Raw genomic sequence first — 18922 nt, forward strand, 5'->3', positions numbered from 1 at the left:
TCCCAGCTCTTTATTTTGTATAGATGGAGGCTGAATGGGCCATGCCTTACTCATTCCTTCTTGATAGGGGATGTCCCAGTGGAGTCAGGATGCATGCCAATAATCCTAATGTGCAGCCATAAAAATACCAGTAAATATGTATATACAGTTAACGCCACACAGTAGTTGAAAACTGCCTTACCTCTCCATAACCTTCCTGCAAAGCCTACTTGTTTCAATTAATGCTTTCAGTGGTGAGAAAAATGACACTTCTTTTTCTTACGATTTTGAACCTCACTCTCTGAGGTGATACTAAGTGCAGGAAGGGCTCCTGGTGGGCTCAGAGTGGTGGAGATTCGAGCTCTTACCCATACTGCAAAGGAAACACCGGCCTCAGTCTAGGGCTCGGGGAGGAAATGCCTTTCAGCATAAGCTTTATCTTTCAAAAAGCCCATCCCAGTAACTTTTGGGTCTGCACACAGACTCTGTCAATGCTGCAGGATGCTGAGCAGTTCTGCCCTTTTCCTTCTTTAATTTAAAGCCTTTTGGCTCATCTGTAATTTTAAGTTGTGAAGTGAGCTGTCTATTGTACATTCTAATGTTTATGGAATTACATATAGTTGTGGCAAGGAACGTGAGGTGGCCTGCAAGCACATCCCAGATCATCATCGTCATCATCTTGTTGGTTGCCACAGCCTTATACATCACCCATGTGCTGCTTTTTTTTTTTTTTTTTTTTTAATACAATGATACATAAAGCATTTCCATGTTAATCTTCACCATCTGCGCTTCAGTCTTTCACGAGACCTTTTTAGCTCGGTTCATTGAATCTTCTGTTGCAATACATCAGATGTGCACAGCTGTGTTATTTCTGATTTGAGGTGCAAGATATGCTGCTGTTGATCAGAATTTCGACTTCTGACAACTAGCTGAGCGGTGCAGCTGAATTGTTCTGTATTGGCTGAGCTTGCAAAGTGAGAAAGGTGATTGAAAGGATGTGCTTCAGTAATTGTACTGCTGCTGTAACTTGTCTTTCCACTTCATGATGCATGTGTTGTTTTTTTTTTCTTTTGTCAGGATAACAACATATAGCTTCTTAATGCCTTTAAAAGTTACAAATTTATGCAAATGATCTGGTGACTACCTACACCAGTGCTGGCTCTCTGTGCCTGTAAGAGTATGACAGTTCTCAGAGCAGTATAGCTGTAGCTTCAGACTCCACCATCTGGGAAGCCTTTAGATGTGTTCTGGCTAAAAAGTAGTATGTAAAAGCATTTTATATAGGTGCACTTTTTTACTTGTATTAGTACACTTTCATATAAAAATTACACTTCTATGATGAAGAAAAATGAATTAAGTTATTGATTAAGGTCATCATTTCAGGCACAAGAAGTGTAAGATTTCACCTATTTATTACAGCCTATGGTACTGGCTTAAAACATTGAAGTGGTACTTATGCCAGAGCAATATACGGGCTGTCATCTCTTTGCATCTGAAAAAGGCAAATAGATCTCTGTTATTCAAGCTGTGGTGCAGAGTCTTAAGTTGGTGAACTGAATATAAAGTTGCTTCATGCACTACGAGAATAGAAGGGATGTCTCCAGTCATTGTCACCAGCTGTCTTGTTGCATGTTACAGTCCTGATTTAAGTATCTCAAGAGTAGTCTTTAGCCACTAAAGCACTTGCAACTAACCTCTCAGTCACGATTAAGAAAACTGAATTCATGTACGTGAGAACTGTTTTGTTGTAACAGTACAGTTTGCTATTAATGTTTGTCCTCCGTTGCGTTGTCTCTGCATGCCCGATGCATGTTTCCATTAAAGTTTGTTTAGCTCCTGTTTTTTCTCTATTTTCATGACACATTCTTCGCATAGCTTTTGATGACTCAGATTCATTTTGCTTGTTTTCTGTTAATTGTAGATAACACATGAAAAGGAAATAAAACCTGAAAGAGCATCAGAAAGGCTTTCGTAGCCCTTTTACAATCAGTAGAGTTGAGTTTTAAGTAGAAGTTACAGGTCTGATTGTGTGATTAAAGTTGGCAGTTATCTTTTAGAAACACAGGGTTGCAAACTGCAGCACTGAATTACAAGTTATTTCCCATAAAAGCATGTTTAGAAGCTGTGCAGTGGCAGCTGTTTTGAAACTGGCCTCTTTTGCTTCAGGTTAGTGGTTATAGGTACCCCAAAACCAGTAATTTCACATCTTTCCGGTATCACTACAGCAAACATGCTACTTTCAGCATCGGTTTAGGTGACAGGTAGTTCTGGGCCATTTATGGAAGTTGTTGAGATAAGGTACGGAGGTCTCTGTAACTCCTGGTTGCTGGTCACAAAGGCTTCATGTGGCTTAGACAGGGATCCAGCCGCTGAGAAGCAGAGTTGGCGGTTCAGGCACTGTCTCTGGTCAGAAAGATTTGCCAAGGGCTCTCCTGTTTCTTGAACGCTGTCTGTTGGCCATTGGTGATCAGCACTGGCGGTGGTTGATTAATTGAGCTTTCTTTGGTGAATCACTGGTTATTTCATTACCTGTGTTATAGTAGCTGTGCTGGCAGTGTTTGGATAATCTTCAGCCTCATCTATTTATTTACCCTCTCCCCCCTTTAACGCAATATTTTTGTTCTGTTTTGAGATTTGGATACAAATAGTGAGGTTTGATGGCTTAGATTTATTAATTGTGAAGAAGCAGCGTCATTGATTTTTACTTCCACTGGATAACAGTGCAGCGTAGATGTTTTCTCTTGCAGACTAGGCTGTAAGGCTACATGTCTTTAGGGACAGAGTGAAAAAACAACTGAATTGGAATGTGAGCTGTGATTCTTTCCCTGTTTTAGTGGTGTAGTGTCTGTACTCTGGAGATTTAGATTGCTTAAAGGCAGTTAACCAATCCTTCCCATATTCATAGCAAGTCGACACTTAGATCTTCCTAGGCCGATGTGTGAGGTACAAAGGTGTGAGGTACAATAACGTATACTTGGCAGGTATAAGAAGTTCTAGCAAATGGTGGCAAAATTTAGTTTGTTGCATAATAATTCGGCTGCTTTTGAATTGTCCAGGCCATGTGCAGAAGTGGGAATGTCTAATTATTGTGCCATTCACAAATACCTGCTTGTCTGCATAAAACCAGTCCAGAACGTTTGTAATCTACTAGAGCATTAGCAGCACTAAGCTTTAGTAACTTGCTAATAATAATAATACTACACACTGGTTGTGTAACTCCTGAGCTGCTACCAACGGCTCTACATGTCAAAGTAATGGTACAAGAAAAAAACACACCAAAACTGGGACCAAGCTGCATTTCAAAAGCTTATAGCCATTAGGATTCCAATTTAAATGATTTTTGGATGAATGGCTCCTGAAGACGTCGACAGCTTGACCAGTCAGAGCTGCTGGAAACATGGCTGCTCTCTAGGCTATCTCGATCACAGTGCGACAGGCAACGCGATCAACAAAGCAAGTGATGGGCAAGGCCTTGGTTCTGTCTTTGTTTGGGGGTAAATAGCTGTGTGATGTTGTGTGACTGTGGTGGTTTTCAGTTCCTTTAACAAAAATCCAATCCACCTAATAACGCAAGTCTGAAAAAGACCTTGATGAATTGACACGTGACCTCATTTCCCTTGTCTTTAAGATCCAATATCCTAACTGGGATGGTGGAGATGAAATGCATGGTGTAATCTTTTCTAATTTCTGCATGTTTTGATTTTGTTGTGTCACTAGGGGAATGGGGAAAGCGGGAAAGGAGCTTTTACAGAAACAATAAATTGCACACATTTTTGTAAATGCTCCTGGGCAATTTTGACATATTTTTCTGCTGACTCACAGTTAATATCTTTTATGGACTTGAAATATCCCAGTAATGCCATAAATGTATTTAAGGTGGCTGATGTGTATAACTTCTACTGTTCCTCTAGGTTTGCAGAAAGTGTGATTGTTACTGTTCCAAACATTTGAGTACTTGGCAACGGAACTGAATGCTCTCATTTTAGGAATAACAATATATAAAAGAATATGAATTGACCAGCAGAGCAAAGCACAGTAAAATTCACACTGATGTTTAGCTGCTCTTATTTTCCCGTCTCTCCACCTATAAAATGGGTACTAATCCATTCATACCTTCTAATTTCCTTGGCCTTCTGTGTCTCCATGGAGTGTGAGAAAGAACTTACTGGCCTGTGTCATTCTCCAGGCAAAGTTTATACACAGCCACATTGTGCAGGGAAACAGATTAACTGCAAGATAACTCAGTGGTGTGAGGCTTCTAGATGAACATTTTTTCCCACTGTTCCTAGGTGGCAGAAACCGCAGAAACAAACGAAATGGTCAATGGAGCTGCAGAGCAGAGGACAAGTTCGAAAGAGTCTAGTCCTGTTCCTTCTCCAACGGCAGACCGCAAAGCCAAGACGGCCATCCAGGCCCAGACTGCTGCTACCCTACCAGCCAAAACACAGGAGATTCCTTCAGCTCAGATGGAGGGCTTCTTACATCGCAAACATGAATGGGAGACGCACAGCAAGAAAGCCTCGAGCAGGTAAAGTACTCAGTGCATAACGCAGATAACGGCGTCCGAACTCACCAGGACATAAGACAGTAGATGTTAGCCCTGCTGCTGTTGTCTTCTCACAGCTCCTAAAGACCTTTCAGGCTTATGCTCCTGTTGTTGTAGGAACTGCATATGCACGACTGAACAGTATATTTGATGAAGTTGCAATCTAAAGATGCGTGGTAGAAAATGCAGCGCTACCCATATTTGGAGGGTGGAAAACTGAGGGGTAAAGATGCCATGAGTTTCCCACTTCACATGATGAATCTGTGGCAGTAGTGGGATTTGATTCCAGATCTCTCAAGTTGTATGTTACTACAAGAAAAGAAAACCACGTAGGTGTGAGAATAGAAATGTGCATATTCTTCTGACATTTTCTGTTTGCACATTAGCACTTCCCACCTACTCTCTAATCTGTTCAGAAGAGAAATGCAGGTGAAGATGATTTGTGTGCCATAGTTGATTCCATTCCTAAGGACCCAGTCCTGCGGTTCTCAAACAGGCAAAATTCTGAGATTCCTGTCTGCACTGGAAAAGCAGACTGGGCTCCTTTGTGACCCAAGAGAGCTCTGCGAAGCAGATTTATGTCTTGTCTGACAAGGAAAATGTTGACTAGCAAGCCAGTGAGCTCCACCAACATCTCTAAGGGTTTGGTAGGAACCGACATACTCGGCACAGCTGAGTGTAGGTTGCAAATGAGTACAGTACTACCATGATTATTTTTTTTGACCTAGGGTTGTTCACACCAGAGGACTACTCTGAAGTAGTGACAGCCACCAATACTAATATCTAGGGACTCCTTATTTCCAGTAATCATTGACTTTTGTAGCTGTATTGGAGAATGAGGCTGATAATGCCAGTAAGACTACTTGTAACAATCAAGTATTTCACATCTGATCCATTTGATAGTTTGCAGCACAATGAGAATTCCTTATACAATAAGGCACCGTCATTAAAAGGTCAATCATTTTCTCTCCCACGTATGCAAACTGCCTAGTCTGCCAAGCAGTCCTCCCACTGCTAGGATATGCTTGTGTGCTATTGCAGAGCGCTGGAAATCTCTATTCCATTTGGCTCACAGTCAGTGCTTTTGTCTTGAAGTTGTGCTTTTATGCGAGAATTCACTGTCTGCAGCTTACAGGACAGCGTAGGATGTATTCACATCCTCAAACTGAATGAGCCTCCACTTCTTATAGAAATAATCGTTTGGATTCTCCAGTTCCGCAAGTAAGAGTATTAGATTGATAAATATTTCTGTTGTTTTCTGTGTCTTGAAGATCATGGCATAATGTGTACTGTGTCATAAACAACCAAGAGATGGGCTTCTACAAGGATTCGAAAGCTGCTGCTTCTGGCATCCCCTACCACAACGAGATTCCTGTCAGCTTGAAAGAAGCAGTCTGTGAAATAGCGGTCGATTATAAAAAGAAAAAGCATGTGTTCAAGCTAAGGTAAACCTGTTGAAACATTTTGCCATCCGTAAAAGCTCTGGTGGGTATGTTCACTGTGTGAATTCATGGGAGGACCCAGCCTAAGAACTGATCATGAATATTAACTGCAGCATCTATTTTTCTGAACAAGCTCTTCCCAACACTGAAACATGGTATATTTATCAAAGGTAGCAAGCACAAAACAGGTTTGAAATAATCAGTGCACTTTATTTATGGCTGGGACAAGACTAGACATGTATGCCTAAAGTTAGGAGCCTGCATTTAAAAATGTTGGTTTTTCAGCTGCTCCTTCTGGAAGTAATTGAAAAGAGCTGAATGTTCGTGGTTCTGCTCTTTTCAAAATCAAGCCCATTGTTTAATTTTTCAGTATGAATGTAGGAGACTGCTGAAGACATGTATCACGTTTTCAGGTCTAGAGCTTAGTTACAGACCATCTAATTTTGAAATACGTGAAGTCCTTTGTGTTCAGAGGTTAAAAAAAAAAAAGGCTTTTTGTTCCAAAATTGTGCGTGTGTTTTACCAATCAATCGTTTAGTGCCAACATTTAATTATTTTTTTTCTATTACACAGCTACTAAATAATTCTGCCAAAGGAGGCTCACTTCATGAACTGATCCGTTTGTGTATTCCAAGATAGAGATTGGGGAGCAGGGGGAGCGTGTAGTTTTATATTGATAGAGGAATCCTCTAGAGATGGTAGAATCCATATCTGGGAAAATTTGCTTTATAGCAAATATATAGGGAAATATATAGCAAATATTTAGGGAAATTAAGCTTTCTTGAAGGACAGGCCTGCAGCTATATGATTCATCCTTTATACTATTTTAAACATCTCTGAATTGATAATGTAAAGATATGCTGTTCCAAATACAAAGTTAAGCAGAAAAATCAATTGCCTTTCTTTTCACAGTACCTTGTCACCTGCATCAGGCCTCTCGGGTAATGGCATGTAGCATATTTTCTTTACTCATTCTGATTAGGAGAGTCCCCAGAGAGTTCACCAGCTTGTCATGGCAAATCTCTCTCTCCCAGCTGAGAGAGGGTACGTTGTGGAACATCTGAGAGGTTCACTTCTGCAATGACTAAGGTCTTCACAGACCTCGTGTGCAGGCACATCTCTCACAGAAATGTCTAGTTGTGATCGCTGGAGAGTACGCTGGAAAAATTTTTCTTTATTTTTTTAAAGAAGAAAGGAAGGAAATATATTTTTCTTAGTATCTGTCTGTGCTGGTATTTTACCATTTAATAATTAGTTTCATTTTGTAAAGAGATTATTTTAAAATTATTTCTTTTGTGGGGGAAGATCAGGAAGCCTGCAACACTGCTCCCACTGACCCTGCCTCCTGTGTTGTTCAGTCTTTTTTTTTAGTTAATATATATCTTCACATACATTGTTAAATGTATCCCAGTTAAACCATCTGAGTCAAATCAGCACAGAAGGAAAAGAGAAAGGAGACTGTGGCATTCAGTGTGAGGAGGCAGCTATTCATAGATAATACACAGTGTAGTTTCTTAGAGTCACTACCACAGTAGTTATGACAGCAGAGCAGCTGCAGAATTTTGCTAGGTTTCCACAAAAGCTGTGAAAACCGGGTGTTGCCTGTGGCTTTTGTCTTTTTGAAGTATTACATAAAGTTTTACACTGTCTTTTGCAAAAAAACCAAAAGATCTGCCTGAAAGAGCAAGTACTGCAACAGCAATCGTCAGCTGCTGAAGATCGCAGCCTCTGCAGTGCCTCCTGACATACTGGAACACATCCACTGTCATAAGCGTGTCTGGAGACCCGAACATGTGGGGTGTGTGGCTGTGTCTGCCTGAGTGCAAGATACCAAACCACGAGTTGTCGGGGTGTATTGGTGCACGTGTGGATGTTACGACTGTCCCGTGCAGTCCCGTGTGTCTCAGTCCGATTACGTACCATAGCTAAGCAAGGAGGAGTTGATGCAGTGTGACTACTGCTAAACTAAATTCGTGATGGTTGTTTTTCTTTACAGACTGACTGATGGCAACGAATACCTCTTCCAAGCCAAAGACGATGTAAGTTTGTTTTTCATATTGTTTATTACAGATGTGGTATCTGATCTTTTGTACAGCAGGAAGAAAATAGCTGCTAAGAGCTCAGGGGTGCGCTTTGATTTCCTGGTCTTTAGTCTTGTGCATACGTGTGCATAATGCGTAGATTCAGCAGCTCCCACTGGCACCACCTGGGCAGCTGGGCTTTTCAGGTGCAGCTTCTAGTAGATGCCTTCTGCCAGTGCGTAACCAGAGGAGTGCCAGATGACGAGTTAGGACGGTGTTTCCTTTCATTTCCCACTTCTGTCTGTTCCCCTTCCACAATGCTGAGTGAATTAGAGAGGGCGCGTGACACGCAGATTGTAACAGCTTTCTGCCTTTGGTGCTTCTTGAAGGAGGAGATGAACACGTGGATTCAGGCCATCACATCAGCTATCTCTTCTGATAAAATCGAAGTGTCCCCGACCACCCAGAGCACTCCAGCCTCCAGCCGTGCCCAGACCCTGCCTGCCAGCGTCACAATAACCAGCGAGTCCAGCCCTGGCAAGCGGGAGAAGGACAAAGAGAAAGACAAAGAGAAAAGATTCAGCCTTTTTGGTAAAAAGAAGTGAACTCCATCTCCACACACTGCACTTCTCTGACCGTTCCAGTGGAATTCCAGCATGCGAGCTCAGAACCAATACGTTACTCTCTGTGCCTCATGTTCCTCAATGTGATTGACATTTTTTTATTTATAGAGCGTTTTAAAATAAAAAGCCAACAAAAAAGAATCTAAAGTTACAAATGTATGAGGTGCATTGGGCAGCTTCTGTAGGAGAGGGAGGACCAGGTTTTGGGGGTTTGTTTTTGTTTTTGTTTTGTTTTTTTTTAATGAAGTTAATGTAGATTAGATCTTAATATTTAAACTGTTCCTCAATTTTGTGAGGCTGTCTTGGAAAATAACCCACTCCTAGTGCTATTGGTATGCAAGGCAGCGGTGCTTTCGAATCTACTGTGCACATCAAAAAACAATGTACAAATTTTCAAAAACGTTTACTTCCATTTAAGGTTGTTATGCTGAGTCTTGACTAGTAGAGCCTCCCATTACAATTCTAACATTTATTAAAATGATAGTGTATTATCTTTGCTGTAACAGAGTGCAGGTATGCATTGACTTACAGACAAACCAGTTATATCCTGGCATTGGTTATTAACACAACCTGAAGCTTTTCTGCATCAAGTACGACAGATAAGAATGTTGGTGTACAAGGTGGATTAGCAGACTGATACAGTTTTAAATAATCTGTAATTTCAAATTTTTTTTTTTTTGCTGAAATACATTATATTGTATGTTTCAGATAATTCTAGTACAAAGTATAATAAGACTAGATGTATAATAAACCCTTTAAAATCATGGATAAGTGTAAAAGTGGAACTGAAGCATTTACTGGAAAAGTAATGTTACTCAAATGGTTACTTGCTTGTCAGCTGCAGCACTGTGTGTTATAATTTTGCTACATTACCTTGCTCTTTGATACATAGTGTGCATTTCTCTGTCACTGTAACTATTGTAATGAAAAATTTCCATCTTACTGCACAATCAAAAATTACATTTAATAGGAATGAACTTTCAATGACTGGGCCTGTAGTCAAGAGTAGTACTGGAACTGGCTTTCAGTTGTATCGAACTGTACCTCTAGACTTTTACCCTATCTGTTAAATATATGCTATGTCATTAAATGCTTTTAAAACTAAATATGCTGGTTAAGTTTCTTATTTCATTTCTGATGATGTTAAACCCTGATTTTGAAAGAGGATCAAAAATAAAGTTATTTTAAAATGTCACCTCTCCTGTGCGCTGAAACTAATGTCTTCAAACGTAATTCCACTTTTTTGTGCAAAAGTTCATGCTGAAATAGTTTTCTCTCTTCCTGCTGTTCTTAGCTTTCCTTTTCCCTTCACTCCCCACTTGCCCTTGCTTTCGTCCTGCCCCCCCAAATTAAGTGCCAAAGAATAGAGAGGGAAGGAATTAAATCAGTTATTTTGTCAAATATTTTGACATAGATATTTTTTGTTTGAAATAAATCCAGCAGAATCAATGGGACTAAGCCATAAGCTAGGGCAATTGAACAACTTACCTGAACATCGTCTCCGCTGGAAGTAAATACCAGTGCACTAGTTTGCAGCAAAATAACATTATTTTGAGTAAGCGTAGTTCTCCAACTTTTTACCTGCCTTTTGCTCAAGTGCTTAAGTCCTCAGTAAATCAGGCAGTAGTTGAACGCTGTGATTTACCGAGGTCTTGTTGTGCTGCCCAGTTTAATTTTACTGGGGTTTGTAATGTCAATTCTTTAAAAAACATACCTCTCTTAAGGTACAGCCGCAGTTGCACTTCTGTGTTGGCATACATTTAACGCAGCTAAGGGGATTCCAAAGCTCACTATTTCCTTGACCTTGTCAACATTTCAAACACTAGCATCTTCTCTGAATTTTCTTTAGCTTTGAATGCCTTCTAGGGAGCTATCTGAAAGGAACAGAGGAGTAGCTCCATTCCTGCCCTAATACATGTTAGAAGTTTTAAAGTCAGTTGAAGTGTGAGGAACCTGGGTTTTAATTTTTTGTGATTATTAAAACACACTCAAGTGTGATTTTAGATGGAAAGCAGATAAACTGCCAACTAATGTGTTTCCAAGTGACACTTTCCTAAACATGTGACCAATGCGGTGTCTTAATTCTTTTCATGGAGTGTACTGTGTTTTCTGGGTGGTTCTTGTTTTCCAAAGCTTTTGGTTATTAAGCAGTGGAATATTCGTGCACATGAGTCTTTACTTCTGTAATATTGTATTGTTACAGTCTAATTATTAGTAAAATGTAGGATAACACCACTAGTCTTGTGAATGTGAAATTTAATACAAGATAAAAAGCTGAGGTTTAACATTAGAAGAGAATATGAAACGTTCTTCTTTAGTTGATTAAAGTACACAAAAATGTTGATGCCTTACCAGATTTGTCACGTCATTTAAGCTATTATGATGAGTAGTTTAACAGATTGATCTTGGTTACCTGTTTTGTTTAACTGTGTAGTGTCTTGGTTGAACATGCCTTCAGAGTTGCTTTTCTTGTTTGTCTTGCCTCTTGCTGCAAGTTGTTCCTGAAAACTATTTGAATAAAAATCCTTTCTGCTTAGGAACTGATTTCAAGTTGCTGAGGAACACGAGTGAATTCTAGTAAGCCTTGCCTGTTTTCCCTTTTGGACCGTAAGGGCGCAGTTTCCGTGCAGAGGGAGTTGGTGGGTCAGGAAGGGCCTCGTCAGACAAAGCCAGGTCAGACAAGTCAGGTCAGTGTGCACAGCCAGTCCTGGCTGCTCTGCTTCGGAAGGGAGAAGGACGGATGATGGACGGTGTGGGCGTGTGGAAGCGGGACTGGAATCGGAGCGGGCGTCACTGCCACCCGAGTTAAGTGTTGCAGAGGTGGCTGTATGACTTTCTGAATGGCACCGCTAACCGTGGTTGGGGCCCCTGATAGATGAAACGTTCTATTCCTCCTTACTGCTGTGCTGAAGAATGAGGATTTAGAGTATAGTTTAACACTCTACTGCAGTTTCCTTCGTTAGTTGTTCTTTTAAGCTAACCCATATTTAAGTTGTTTGTATTTCCTTGGGAAATACGTTGCAAAAGTAATACAGAAGTTGAACCCTAAAATTTTCAAAGAAAAGTCATTAAGGCCAACCACTTCTCAGCTACATGGCTGTCGTTATTAAGAAGAAGAGGAGTCATCCTCTAGTCAGGTCAGTCTGCCTTTTTTTCCTCTTGATGGGAGCCTCACATTGCATCTAAGTTGAGAGACTATCAGAGAGCGGCACCTGAAGGGTCCTTTCCAGGCCCTGACAAATGAAGTGCAACAAGAGGGAAAAAAAAACCCCAAAACTCATTAGCCATAGGAATTAAGCATGTGTTGGGTGGGAGGGTTTTCTTCTAGACTGATGCAAATTGTTAATCCATCTGTCCTGCACAGAGAATATGTTCTGTTGTAGGGTTGTACTCTGTATAAGGAAGATTAATGGTAAAGGAAAAGAAACATACAATTAATCTCTGTTCTTGTGGAATACTGTATTAGATGGTGCTTCACTTCACAGTGTTCTCTTTTTTGAGTTCACTGAGAATGGACTTTAAATGTGGAGGGTCTCTAAGAATATACTTTTGTCATAAATAACTTGCAGGTATGATAGAGTTTTGCTTTTTTTGGTGTTTTTTTTTCCCTACCTTAACTAATCACAGGTGGCTGAATAAATATAGAAGCTTAAATTAACAATGGGTTGAAACAAACATTAGTCCTTTCCATTAAAAAAACCCAAACTATTCAGAAAATCAGGTTGTGCTAAATGACTGACTTAGCATTAAGAATTAAATTACTGAAAAAAGCAGAATTCAGCTTTCTAGTGCTACAGCTCTACCTGTGGACTGAGCAATCGAGGCCACCTGACAACAGGAGGAGCGGGAGCTCTCGGTCTGCAGAAGTGAAGAAGGATTCAGCTTGCTTTTTGATGTCCTGGTATTGAGAAGATATGTTTTGAGGTCAAGCAGAACAAAATTCAGGTAACAAAGCACTGTGTTCTCAATCCATTGGGATCTGAGTTGTCCCGCTGGCTACGGCTGTGCAGGGCCTATTGAGGAGACCCTATTCCACGCTTGAGACTCTTTATTTCCTTCCTTACTACTGATTGTGATTTATCCCCTGTCGTCCAGGGCTTGTTTTCTCTAGGCTTGTGACAGCAATTCAGTGAATATTGTGGTAGATTGCTGTTTTTTGTTTCAAAGGATTTAAAATTATTAAAGTACAAGTAAGGCGAGGCATAAACCAAACCCGTGATGCAGTACTGTAAATGCTGCAGTACATGGGACAACGAGTGAGAATGAAGAGAAATGTATTACAACATAGAGCAATTAAACGCAAAAAGCATAGGAGTTAGGAGGTTTCCCTCTAATTCAGCTTGTACCCTTTGTTGCTGTGCATTCTGACAGCAGCCTGGTGGGGTGAGGCGTCTCATAACGTGCTAAAGCTATCGAAGCAAATCTAGATGAGTCGCATGTGCTGTCACCTGACATCTGAGTCACTCGGTGTAGCCGAGGCAGCGGAGTCGCTTCAGCAAGGCCACGTGGTCACATCTGCAGTGCGTCATAATGCAGCATATGCAGCGTGTGCATGGAGCACGGAGCAGCCGAGAGGAGAGCCGGTACTCGGTCATCGCACCTGCAGCAGGGTCCCAGAGCAAAGGATCAGGAGACCTAAAACAGCCTACTTTGCAATAAAGTGCCAATTTATTCTGTACAGCATGAAATGAAGGATTTTGTGGATAGGTGTGTAACGAATCCTCCCTTGCTGCTTAAGCTCGCCGTGCTGGTTAGTCTGACGACGGTGAACATCGAATCTACAATGCAGTTCAATTACATGTGGTGTTCTATGTTTGAAGTATCATTTACATCATAGATCAAAATAATGAATTTCCCATAATAATCTTTAACTGTTAGATGAGGTGCTGTGGTGGTTCATTGCACTGTAATGGTAGCAATTGTCTGGGCCTACCGTGACTTCTGTTACTAGTTTCTTATTAATGCAGCTATTTTTTTTACTCCCACAGCTAGCTGAGAAAAAAATTCCCTTGTTCACAGCGTGCTGGCATTATCCATGAGAGGTCACCCTGTCCAGAGAGATGCTTAGCTGCAGCAGATCCACTACCGCCCGCACAGTACACCAAGTAGTATTTGTGCACTGGAGGGAATTAAGAGCTTGGATGAAAGATCTCTTAACTTGGAAAAGTCAGATATTGAAAGAGTTATGTAAACTTGTGGCAAGATTTAGTCACATCTCACATGAATCATCGTAGGAAGGAAGCAGAGTCAAGTATGGCAGCCAGAATACTGAAAGGTGAGGAACACCACCATCCTTGCTGCGGCAGGGAAAATTAGACTGTGGTTTCTGTGGGAAGATCAAGATCTCTGCGGTGGTGATAGTGATTTTAAGTCAGTCACTGAGGCTCCATAAAAAGCCTACAGAAAGCCAGCCCCATACGCAGGTCTGGATGAAGGCAGGCAGCAGCCTGCCAGAGGCTGGATCTGCTGCTGGGCCTGGGGTGCCCTGGGCAGGAGGTGCTGTGTTAGCCAGGGGCGGCTCGGGGGGGCTCAGCCAGGCTGCCGCAGGGGCTGGCCGGTCTCTGCGGCCCACCCTGCGCACTCTACCTGCAGACTCTGAGCAGGGATGAGCGCGGTAGACTAAGACAGGTGTTTTTTATTGATCTGCTGTACGTGGCAGTCCTGGACTGCACTTAAGACATGCAGCAAAACAAATGTATTATGGCTGGTCAGAAGGACTTTCTCTCCGGGCTAGGATTTGAAAGGCTCTGCTGTGTCTGATCTTTCAGAAATGAGCTTGCTTTGCATTTGAGGATGGAAAAGACTCATTTTTTTCTTTTCTCTTTTTTTTTTTTTTCCTAACACTGTTTCTGGCCAGATCCTAGCATTTCATCAATGCAAATCAGTATTTCTGCCCACAAAGAGTAAGAGCTTAGAGCCAATTCCCCTGTTATTTATTTTGTAGTTAAATTGTAAAATCACTGAGAGGCATCAATCAGGATTGGATTAATGTAATGCCAGGCAACAAACAGAAATAGATCACAGTTCCTGCTCCTGATCCCTCCCCCCAGGTTCTTATAGATTTTATATAATTTAAATATTTACAGCTCAAATAAGATGTACCTGTTTTGACATACCAATTAATATGCCATCTCTGTGCATCTGCTATACATTCATCCATAAAAATAGGAGTTATAAATGGTATTTTTTGTAGCAAAGATCTAGGGCATAGCACAGATGTTTCTGGGAGGGAAAATCTCAGTGTTTATTGTTAATCAGAGCTCTTAGATATGTATAGAGTGGGCAGGATATATCACAGAGGATTGGAGTTAATTTGAGATCTGGTGCTTTTTGGCATCTTCTGTACAAGGCATGCTTTAAAACAACAACAAAACACCACCACCACAAAAAACCCCAAAGCCCTCAAAAATCCCAGCAGCAGTGAAGGGTCCCTTTAGCAGAGAGCGATTGTGGTACCTGTCATTCAGGTACTACTCATGCAAGATGCTATATTAGGGGATTTTGCATTTAAAACAAAGGAAGTAGTAAATGTCATGAGATGTATGTTCTAGGCTAGGCCAACAGGCTTCTTGCCACTATGAGGAGGAAAAATGGTGCTATTGCAAATTTTTATTTATCTTTTGATTATGTTCTTAAATATATTTTGAAGAGTGATTTTTACAAGAGTTACGTTAAATTGGAAGTGCATTCAGACTACTCTTTTTCAAACATAAATACCTTTCTGTACTGAGGTTCACACTGTCTTGGTTTGTATTCATCCTTCCCAGCCTTCCTCATATTTGTGATACTGAGAACTCCAGAACCCCATTTATGGTTCTTTGCAGCTGCCAATCTAAAATAAAGCATATGTTATTAGGCCTCTAGCTCAAGAATTACATTCAGTTAGATTTATACCTAGTGCTAATGCTGAAAAGATGATGTGAAAGTGTCGGTGATATTGGCGCTGTTCCGAGGCTGAATGGTAGCTTGCAGTATCGAGGAGTGCTTTTAGTGACATGACAGCTCTGAATAGGAAAGCAATAATGCCTTCATGTTTTGTAATTGGAAAATAATACAAAAATACCATGTCACAAAATCCTTGAGAGTACAGATTATAGGAAAATAAGTAAAAACAGCTTAGAGTTCCATGTGTTTAGTTTTAAGGTTTTTCAGAGTGTTGCATCACGACTAGCGTACTTCATTGCTACAATAATGATAATGATTTATAACACAATTTTTTGAAAACAGAGGGTATATTTTTAGTAAAACATGTCTATTGTTTAATCCCCACACACTTTGACAATGCTAAATGGCTCCCCCCCCCCGCCCCCCCCCCCCCAAAAATCAACCACCCATAGTTTTACTGAAGGATGAAATCAGCTTGGCCACCGCTGCTCACAGCAAGATAGCAGCTGTACAAGCAGAGACTTGAAACTAGTTTTTTGTTTGTCCTTGTTGAGTAGGTGAGGAGCCTATTTTTCATCTGTATTAATTTTTTAATCAGAGTTATTCAGTGTCACAGCAAATGTAAAAAAAGAAGGCTAAGATCACACGGAGGTTATTCCATTACATAGTGCTGAGATGAGAGAGGATGAAGAATTCATAATTCATTGGAAGTCTTATTAGATACCCACATCCACTGCTCGACAAAACAATTTTCCACATTCTGATGTTTCAGACCATCAAAAATAAAATAATGAGACTGAAATTTTTCCATAACTACATGAAGATAATTTACGCTGGTTTCCAGCACAAGTGGGTAACGCAACACATGGTTGCTTTAAAGCTGTTCTTGCTTCTGTCCTTCTGAGGCTACACAAAGATTATGAAACACAAAAGAATGTGAGAGGTTATATCAAATTTCTCTTCTAGGAGAAAAAGCACCTGCCTACACGTGGATGGCTGTGGCAGCGTTGTCAGTGGGACCACCCAAGTTCGTTACATGACCTGTTGGGGAGTGGTGAGCAGATTACAAGTCAACAGAACGCTAGCTCTGTTTTATTAGCGGTTTTGTCATCGTTTAGCCCCAGCTGGCAACTAAACCGCACACAGCCACTCGCTTTGCCCCCCTGCAGCGGGGTGGGGAGCGGATCGGAAGGGTGGAGGTGAGAAAGCTCGTGGGTTGACGTAAGGACAGCTTAATAAGTAAGGCAAAAGCCGCACACGCAAGCGAAGCTGCTCCCCACGGGCAGGCAGGTGCTCGGCCATCCCTGGGACAGCCGGGCTCCATCACATGTAGCAGGGACTTGGGAAGGCAAACGCCATCGCTCCGAATGTCCCCCCCTTCCTCCTCCCCCCGGCTTCACGTGCCGAGCGTGAGGCTGTACGGTGTGGGATACCCTGTGGGAGCTGGGGCTGGCCGTGTGCCCCCGCAGCTCCGTGTGCCCCCAGCCTCTGTGTTGGCGGGGTGGGGTGAGGGGCAGGAAAGGCCTTGGCTCTGTGTAATTCTGGCCAGCAGCGACTGAAACATCCCTGGGTTGTCAGCGCTGTTCCAGCACAGATCCAAAACAGCCCTGTAGCCGCTGTCGTGAAGGACATGAATTCTATCCCAGCCCAAACCAGCACCCTTGTGTGGTCCGGGGCATCACAAGGTTCTTCCAAGAATGAATCTGTAAGAAAAGAAGTATCTTAAACCCTAAAGGGTTCCTTTATGATAAAAGTTAAATACATATTCATCATTTTAAATACATTTTCTAAAAAGAAGGCAAGACAGAGGGTTGATTTGGCAATTGCACATTACTGTAATTTTCAGTGTCTAAGTTTATTTCTCTAAATGAGTGGGAGATAATCATAAAGGCACTCAGGAAACTGCTGCACCCTGTATGAATGTGAAATATTTTAAATAGCTCTTAAAACCATTCCAATTACATGCAGAACTGACTTTTAACATCGGTAAACAGCAGCCTTAAAAGTCTTTGCGACTAGGTTCCTCAGGGACTGCTGGAAGAGGGTCTTTTTATACAGGCATGCCAGTCCCGAGGACCTGGCATATTACCAAAGGGAAATGAATGAAAGATCAAAGACTTGTCCCGACAGATTTGAAATGGCAGAGATCAGCACACGAATGTAAATGTATTTGCTGTTTTCTGTGTTATCATTCTGTTTGAAAAGGGCTTTTGCAGTAATGGATTGTGAGCTCGGCCACAACGATCGCCGTGCTGGCAGTCCAGGAGCGCACAGAGCAAGGTGTGTATGTGGCTGCGTGACTGCTGCGATTTGCCCAGCGACCTGCTGGAAAATCCAAGTGAATGCAGCAAAATGTGGACTGCAAAGAAAGGATGGACTCATTTTGTTGTACCTTCGTTTTCCTAAATTCTTGTGAGACTTTTGGATACAATTGCAACAGGAAAAGCAGAAAGATGAGATTTCTCGTGTGCGTTTGCATATGGCCCGTGTAAATACGCAGCACGACTTCTGAGGGAAGGGCTGGGGGCAGGTGCGTTCAGCGTCTGCCGCTCCTTTTCGGCTCGCCGGTGGAAGTGCCTGCGCGAGGTAACCCCACGCACGCCTGCACACGAGCAGCCCCCGCCGCAGGACGCGCCCTCGGCACGGCGGGAACGGCGGCGCGCGGGCGGGCGCGCGTGGCGGGCGCCGGGCGGGAAGGGCTCGCGCCGCTCCCGTTGCAGCCGGGCCGCCGCCAGGGCCACCGCCCGCCGCCAGGGCCACCGCCCGCCGCCAGAGCCCCCGCCCGCCGCCAGAGCCCCCGCCCGCCGCCAGGGCCGTCCCGCCGCCAGAGCCACCGCCCGCCGCCAGGGCCGTCCCGCCGCCAGAGCCACCGCCCGCCGCCAGGGCCACCGCCCGCCGCCAGGGCCACCGCCCGCCGCCAGGGCCGTCCCGCCGCCAGGGCCACCGCCCGCCGCCAGGGCCACCGCCCGCCGCGGCAGAGCCGTCCCGCCGCCAGAGCCACCGCCCGCCGCCTCGCCGCGCGGCGCCCTGGGAGTCGTAGTCTGCGCCCTCGCGCTGGCGCCGCCGTGAGGCGCCGCGGCGGCCCGGCTGAGCCCCGCCGTTGCCGCTCATCGCGCTGAGGGAGCGCCGGCCTGTGGCGCCGCCGCCTCCGGTGCGCACGGGGAAGGGGCGGCTGTCGTCGGGCGGCGGGGGAGCCGCCGCTGCCCGCCCCGCCGGGCTCCAGCTCGCCGAGGCGGAGGCGCGCTCCCGCCTCCCGGCGGTGTCCGGCCCTGAGGCGCCGGGGGTGGCCCGGCTCGCCCGCCCCGGGCGGGGACGTTGCTGCGTCGGCTGGCGAGCGCCAGGCTGATCGCGGTAGGGGCCGGGGGCCGTGAGAGGCGATACCCTCGTGGCGGCTGTGGCTTTGGGCGTGATGCCAGGTTTTACTGT

The 18922-nt window shown here is 43.5% G+C and overlaps 1 protein-coding gene across 5 annotated transcripts in view; it reads left to right on the forward strand.

The window, feature by feature from the left end:
• The window catches only part of SPTBN1 (spectrin beta, non-erythrocytic 1), a 136309-nt gene extending 126503 nt beyond the window's left edge, over positions 1-9806 (forward strand). For all 5 annotated transcript variants that reach the window (XM_027814566.2, XM_055725454.1, XM_055725453.1 and 2 more), the window contains 4 exons: positions 4269-4507; positions 5797-5970; positions 7964-8006; positions 8378-9806. In XM_027814566.2, coding sequence (XP_027670367.1) covers positions 4269-4507; positions 5797-5970; positions 7964-8006; positions 8378-8593 — 672 coding nt within the window. In that variant the 3' untranslated portion in view covers positions 8594-9806. The remainder of the gene's footprint in view (positions 1-4268; positions 4508-5796; positions 5971-7963; positions 8007-8377) is intronic.
• Positions 9807-18922: the final 9116 nt, after the last annotated feature.

The sequence above is a fragment of the Falco cherrug genome, chromosome 13 (genome assembly GCF_023634085.1).
Source record: "Falco cherrug isolate bFalChe1 chromosome 13, bFalChe1.pri, whole genome shotgun sequence".
In the NCBI taxonomy this organism is placed as follows: domain Eukaryota; kingdom Metazoa; phylum Chordata; class Aves; order Falconiformes; family Falconidae; genus Falco; species Falco cherrug.